Consider the following 7,729-nt stretch of genomic DNA (forward strand, 5'->3'; position numbering starts at 1 on the left):
TTTGTAGACCAGGCTGGCCTCGAACTCACAGAGATCCGCCTGCTTCTGCCTCCCAAGTGCTGGGATTAAAGGAGTGTGCCACCACTCCCTGGCCTCTAGGGGCTTAGCTCTGCACTCTGATCTTCAGGCAAGCTATATTTGTTCAAACACAAACAAAATATCAACAAAATTATCACCACAGAATTTCTGATTTCTTTCTATGTACAGAAAGAGAAATCTGAGGTATGGATCCATTCTTTTGTCTTTCTCTAGTTTTCGTCTTTGAGTTACAATGTAGTACATAATCAGTTTTGCTGACCACAAAAAAAAAAAACAGACAAAAAGACCTCCCCAGAAATGAAGAGAGATTAGTGTTCACAGAAGTCAGGAGACAGGGCAGCTGGAGGGAACGCATCAGAAGATGGGCGCTGGGATCACTACAGACCTTAAACTCAGCAAGGTTGGAGCCAAGAGTGAAGGAGAAATCAGACACAGTGTTGTGAGACCATCCTGTTCTTAAACCAGCTTTTTAAAGCCTGGCCTGATGGGGCAGATGACTGGATAGATAGACCCTAGTACGTCCAGAAGCCACATTCCACAAGAGCCTTTTAAGTAGAGCCAAGCCCAAGGCGTGCCTCCAGCGCGGAATCTTGCAGAAATGACTGGCACACAGCAGGTGCCCAACAAATACTCGGTGTTTTCTGGTCGCTGGCCTTGTTCCGGTTTGGTCTTGTTTGGAAACGGCAAGGTTTCACGAGAAGAGGCAGGCCTTTAGGATCCAATAGACCAGGGTTTAGGGTCGACGCCTACTTACCAGCTCTGTGGTCTGGGGAACTCGGGCGGGCCGACGGAAGTTGCTTCCTTAAGGAGGCCTGAAAGGCACCCTTGGCGGCTGTGAGCCACGGGTGGGAACAGGCAGGTCAGGTGTCCAGCACCCAGGCTACGGCAGAGTCCTTTCCCCTGTGAGTCTTCCTTCTGGGCGCGTACGTGCAGTTTGTTAAGTACGTACATTCCGTACGTTCCGATCATCTATTCGGAGACTGGTTCGTGCTTCCCCACCGTTTCTCTCCCTCTCCTCCCTGCAGCGTCTAAACTGGAGGCATTTCAGATTTTGGTTGGTGACAAACTGCCCAAGGAAAAGCAAAACTGTTCTTTTCAGTCTGTCTCAGACATTCCTGCCATGGGACTGGCCTGACAAAAATAAAATGGGTTACTGCCTTTGCTCAGCCAGAGGCCCTGCGTGGCTTTAGTTCTTAGAGCCCCAGGGAGGTTCTCCCTTCCTCAGCGGCTCTGGAACGTCTCTTCAGACAGTGTTTGATGCAGTCTTTGCTGAACTTCTTTTATCCACCTCAGTCTTTGGGGTCTGGACACCCGTGGGTCACTAGGACTTTCCCGGAAGTGCCCAGGGACACTGCAGAGGGGAAACTGACCAGTGTCTGCCACTGTGAGAAGCCAGTGAGAAGAAGCTGGACTGAATTGGGTTCTCCGTTCTGAACGTTTGATGTCTGGCGTTCTGAACACACAGGAAAAAAAAATGCACACTTTGCTGTGTCTTGCTTCTGTCCTCAGCCCAAATATTGTCAGAAATCAGGTCACTACAGAGAACATAGAACTACAAGACCAGACACTGCCTAGAAACTTATGAGCTCACGAATAGCACTGGAGAAAATGCTCCAGAAACAGCGGCAGAGGGGAGGGGATGTCTTGGAAAGCTACCTACCTTGACAGAGCACGATGCTAGCTTTGTAAGATCTGTGGAATTCCTCAGTGTCCTTCCACACGCTTGCAGCCCTCCCTGTTTGAACATTCCCCTAGGAGTGGACGGACACACGCACACACAAGGAGGGTCACCCCCAGAGAGTAGTCTCCCTCTCAGACCCCACTTTGCCAGATCTTTATGTTTCCTTTTGATTGCCTGTGGATTCTCTTCCTTTCAAGGCACTTTAAGGAGAAGCGAGGGGCGGTAAGGTAGAAAGGTGTATGTATATCTATCTCTGCTTCTGATCCGTGTATCCGCTTAGGTACAGGGTTTGCAATAATTTGTAAGTGTGGGGAACAAGCAGTTAGGCTGTGATGATACCAACACACACGCACACATGAACACACACGCACACACACGCACACACACACGTGCGCGCGCACACATGCACACATGAACACACGCACGCACACACGTGCGCGCACACACACGCACACATGAACACGCACATGCGCACACACACACGCACATGCACGCACACATGCGCACGCACACACACGCACACCCAATTTCAAAAGTAACAAAATATTCAGAGTGTACCTAATGGACCACAAGAGAACCAGGGAAGAATCTGTAAGAAAGGGCGACCTGGGTCCAGCAAGATGGCCCAGGGGTAAAGGTGAAGCCAGGCCACCCGAGTTCAGCTGTCCAGGACCCACGGGACTGAAGGAGAGGACTCTCTCCTACAAGCTGCCCCTCTGATCTCCACACACGTGTCATAGCACGCACACACCCGCGCATACATACACACACACATAAACACGCATGCAGGAAGCTAATAATGCAGGAGGCAGGCGTGTAAGAGCCGGGGTAGACTATCCAGGGCAAAGGGCACAGAGCAATCCAGAAGAGCAGAGAGGCTAATGTCCCAGTCCCCTTTCTATTGTCACAACAAAACACTACGACTAAGGCAACTCATTAATTTTTAAAAAAAAAATTTAGAGAACGCAGTTGCAGAGGTTAGCATCTGTGACCATCACGGCAGAGAACACGGCAGCAGTCAGGCACGGCACTGGAGCAGTAACCCAGAGCTTACACCCTCATCTTCAAATAGGAGGCAGAAAGAGCACTAACTGGGAATACTATCATCGCCCACCCGCACTCAGAGACACACCTCCCCCAACAAGGCCACGCCTCCCAGTCCTTCCCAAACAGTCCCACCAACTGGGAACCGAGTATTCAAATATCTGAGCCTACGAGGCCGTGTTCATTCAAACCACCACTGCTGGCGCCTCTCGCAGTCCCTAACGAGAGGTTGATACTCATTTTGTTAAGACATACATGCTAGAGACACAGAATAACAATGACCGTACACACTGCCCTCCATGTCACAGGTGGTCCCGGACCCACCTCTGGACAGCTTAATATGTAATATGACAAGTAGACCAAAAGACCCCCGAAATGGAGTGGTTACATTTACATTACATTAATGTCGTTTACATTTACATGAATATCATTGTCATATCTAGCCACAAGGGATGTGTGAGATCACATGTCCAGACAAGCAGCTCATTTGACTCACGCATAAGAACCCTTAGGACGTTCACTCCTGTGCCAGGGAGTGCAGAGGTCACAAGGGCTTATGATTGCAGGATAAACTTCCTGGAACTATGAGAAAGGGAAGAAGAGAAACAAAGTTTGTTTTGTTTGTAAAGTAAGGGAAGGGGTGGACCAACATGTCATTTTTTGGGATTCGAAGGATGAACGTGTTTCTGTTTTGTGGTGCTGGGGTCAAATCCAGGTCCTTGCCAATAAATGGTGAGCACTTTACAACTAAGTTGGTTCCCAGACTTTTGGGGTTTCGTGGGGGGAGGGGTCGTGTTTCGCTCTGAGAAAGGGTATCGTTAACTTACCCAGGCTGACCTCAAATTTACAATCCTCCTGCCTCAACCTCGCAAGTAACTGAGATTATAGATGTGTGCTACCCATAACCAGTCAAGATGAATATATTTAATTTAAGAGACTTGTTTTGGTAGGGGTTGCTTGTTTTTGAGACAGATCTCACTATGCAGCCCTGGCTGGCCTGGAGCTCACTGTGTTGACTAGGACGGACCTAGAATTCACAGGGATCCACCTGCCTCTGCCTCCCCAGAGTTGGGTTTAAAGTGGTAGGCCACAGCACCCAGATAAGATGGATATATTTAAAAAGAATGCAAAAATTGCATTTAAGACAGAACACTGACATAGAAGTAGCTGAGACTCACTCCCATCCCCACCCAGAAGTAGGACACAGATGCATTTGGCTAGTGTTGGTATTCAGAAGCAGAGGGAGGAAGAGAGAGAGAGAGAACAGGGAGTCAGGCAGGGGCTTCATAACATTTCAGGATGTCCTGAAATCACCGTCAGACACCAGTATGTGTAGAAAAAACTTTTCTGGCAGGAGGTGGTGCCCTGCATTTTGACATGCCTAGTGTGAGCGCTGAGAGAGCCAGCCCGGGACTCTCAAGCAAGGACTTCAGCTTTAACTGAAGTCCATCACAGAGTCAAATGCATCTGTCCCATGTGTGGCTATGGGGATCACACAGATTCAAGATCAGAGCGTTCCCGGGATTCTAGACGGCTTCCCATGACCCTTACGAGGCAGGGTCACCCCAGCTCAGATAAGCATCCATCTGTTGCTCCTGGGATGCCTGTTTTGGACGCTACAAAGATAGAATTAGTCTACAGATTTTTGCACTAGTTTGTCCCACTTGGGATTTTGTTTGTTTGGTTTTGGGTTTTGTTTTTGGTTTTTTGTTGTTGTTGTTGTTGTTGTTTATTTTTGAGACAGAGCCTCATTCTGCAGCCCAGACTGGCCTTGAACTCAGCAAAATCCTTCGACCTCACAAAGGCTGAGCTTATAGGTATTAGCTCCCCACACAAGCCAGGTTGCAGTCTTGTATGTGGTTTCCTTTGTATGACACAGTTTTTTTTTAATTTGCTAACAATGTTGCATCGTAATGAGCTTCACTTTTATTTCTGTGTTGTTTCACATGTACAGATCTGCCATGCTTTCTTTTAAACCATCGGGTTTAGAAGCGGGTCAGCGACACGGGTCCATGGGTAAAGGTGTTGGCAGCCATCCTTAAGGGTTAGGATCCACAGAGGGGAAGGAGAGGGCTCTGGCTTCCCAAGCTGTCCTACGAACGCCACAGACACCATGGGTTAGGAACACACATGCGTGCACACACATGCACACACACACAGAAACCCACTCCAACTAGTAAATTAAACATTTCTTTAGGAACCATCTCAAAAAAAAAAAAAACAAAACAAAACACATTCTCTGCTGCATTCTCACCTAAATGCAAATAGTGTATAAAGAAAAGCAAGACCAGCGTGTTGGCGCACACCTTTAAGCCCTGCACTTGGGGAGCAGGGGCAGGCGGAGCTCTGAGTTAAAGGCCATCATGAGCGACAAGATAAGCATTAGAACAGCCAGGGATGCACACAGAGGCCCTGTCACAAAAGCAATTAGGGGTGGGAGAAACAGAAAACAAGTTGTTCTCAAGTTCCAGTCTCTTAATAAATATTAAAACTAGAAGTGACACCAAGATTAGTTTTGTCTTTAAGCTTCATCATATGAAAACCTTGCCTTCCCAGCCATTATTATTATTCAGGAAACCCTCAAACAGGATTTTTTTTAAAGACAGACCATTTTTAATGGAGACGGTAACAATAAAATAAAATTGGCTGTGCTGATATATTAGAAAATACATTCCTAGCCGGACGGTGGTGGCGCACGCCTTTAATCCCAGCACTTGGGAGGCAGAGGCAGGAGGATCTCTGTGAGTTCGAGACCAGCCTGGTCTACAAGAGCTAGTTCCAGGACAGGCTCCAAAACCACAGAGAAACCCTGTCTCGAAAAACCAAAAAAAAAAGAAAATACATTCCTTATTAAAATATAAGCATAAGGCGTAGATTCTACTTGGATCACGTTAAGCAAGATATTCAGTTCGCCCAGGGTGGACTGAGTATGAGTCCATCACAATGTAAGCTAACTGGAAAACAAAGATAAATTTCTCCATTATAATTCATTACCATATCACCGCAAGGTATACGTATCATAACTGTAGCAAAGCAATTCTGCTTTCCGTGGCAAACAGGGAAACTTGACGTGATAAGTCCCACACAAAACGCACAGTGTTTACCCAGCACATAGGCATGAGAAAAAAAAGTCTTCTATTGCGAAATAGGAGACAAAGAATTTCCATCAAACCCTTTAGTTTAGACCAGATGGTTATTGTCAACTGTGCAAGAGAAAAGGCAAAGAGGCCTCCGCTTCAAACTTCCTTCCGGGCAGGAATTCTCGGACAATGACTTCTGTTAGAGTCTTCCTGCCGCTGTTATGGGGGACTTGGGACTTGTTAATGCGCTGAGGTAAAGAATTGTTCCATGCTTATGATTGTGTGTGTGTGTGTGTGTGTGTGTGTGTGTGTGTATACATGTGGTACATGTGTGTACCTGCCCAGGCATGCGCATCTAGAGGCCAGAGGTCACCATCCCATTGTCTCTCTCTCTCTCACTCTCCACCCTGTTTGGGGGAGCAGGGTCTCTCACTGAACCTGGAGCTTGACATTTTGTCCAGGCTGTGGGTCAGCAAGCCCTTGATCTGCCTGTCCCTGCCTCCCCAGGGCCGACTTTTATGCAATGCTGGGGCTCACAGCGAGTGCTTTAACCACTGAGCCGTCCTCCCAGCCCTCTGCTTATAATCCACAGGCTGGTTTTAATATTGTGCCTGTAATTTCAAGGGTCAACATTCTCATGTTTTCATTGATGGTTTAACGCAGATCAGAATCAAAGTTTTGTTTCAAGGTGAAGGTCATTTCCAGACGCTTCTGAGACTGACCGTCCATTCATGCTCATATTATTTAATCTTGTCTCCTCTATGGTAGTTTCCTGTATATGTTTGATTTTATTTCAGTGAAATATGAAACCGACTTTACCTATAGAGAAAAAAGGAAATCTTGAAACAGAAGGACTCAACCAAAATAAATTTTCTTTTAAGTGTGTTTGCTCAGTAAAGGTTTTTTTTTTTTTTAATTTATGTGTTCGCATAAGTGTCTCTGTGTGTGCGTGTACCGGTTCTCATGTCGTTATGTGTGCAAGTACCCATGGAGTCCAGAGAGTCGTGGGATTCCCTGACGCTGAAGCTTAGGCAATTGTAAGCTGCCCAGAGTGGTGCTGAGAACCGAGCTCTGGAAGACGCAGGCACACTTAACCGCAAAGCCATCTCTCCAGGACATTCTAATGTTGTAATCAGCATCTCAGGTAGCCCAGGCTGGCCTCAAACTTGTTATGTAGCTGAGGATGACCTTAAACTCCTGATCCTTCTACCTCTGCTCACAAGTCCTGCGATTACAAGTGTGAGCCGCCTCACCCTGCTTCTGTTACCCCTGTGATGCTGGGACGGAGCCCCGGGATGCTCACAGGAGGAAACAGCTTCCAACTGACAAGCTTTTCTTCAGCTGGTTACAGTAGTTACCCGAGGCTCGTGATGATGGTTAGAAACAGGCGTCATTTACTTATGGCTCTTCTGAACTGTGTCTGTTCCCTGACAGGGGACCCTTCGCCTAAATCTCTGGAAGGATTTTTTATCTATGAAGACGAAGGTCCTGGAATTCCAGTTTCTAACAGGAAAGGAAATGACGCCATTGTGGTGGAGCAGTGGACAGTCATCGAGGTGAGCCGCAGTTTCCGAGACTTTGTTTTCCTTTTGTGTATGATTCTGCCTGCTGGAGATCATAATTGCTGGAACACTCAGAATCCTTAAACACAGAGAGGCCAATGTTATCCAAAAAGCTTAGCCCACATTTTCGAAAGTTTCAGTACAACAGCAACAACAACAACAACAACAAAAAATTGCCTATGCCAAAATAAAAGTAGATTACCCCAAATCTGATACTCTAGCCCTGAAAAAACCCTGATCCTGAAACTCTCACTACAACAAAGCCTTGAAGCCGTGTCGGCGTAAGTCACAAAAAACAACCCCACACCAGTTTAGAATTATGA

General features: G+C 46.9%; 1 protein-coding gene across 1 annotated transcript in view; it reads left to right on the forward strand.

Annotated features, from left to right (window-relative positions):
• The window catches only part of Rftn2 (raftlin family member 2), a 41,921-nt gene that overhangs the window by 20,852 nt on the left and 13,340 nt on the right, over positions 1 to 7,729 (forward strand). The window contains exon 6 of the mRNA XM_026788835.1: positions 7,279 to 7,400. Within this exon, the coding sequence (XP_026644636.1) occupies positions 7,279 to 7,400 (122 nt within the window). The remainder of the gene's footprint in view (positions 1 to 7,278; positions 7,401 to 7,729) is intronic.

The sequence above is a fragment of the Microtus ochrogaster genome, unplaced genomic scaffold (assembly GCF_000317375.1).
Source record: "Microtus ochrogaster isolate Prairie Vole_2 unplaced genomic scaffold, MicOch1.0 UNK8, whole genome shotgun sequence".
In the NCBI taxonomy this organism is placed as follows: domain Eukaryota; kingdom Metazoa; phylum Chordata; class Mammalia; order Rodentia; family Cricetidae; genus Microtus; species Microtus ochrogaster.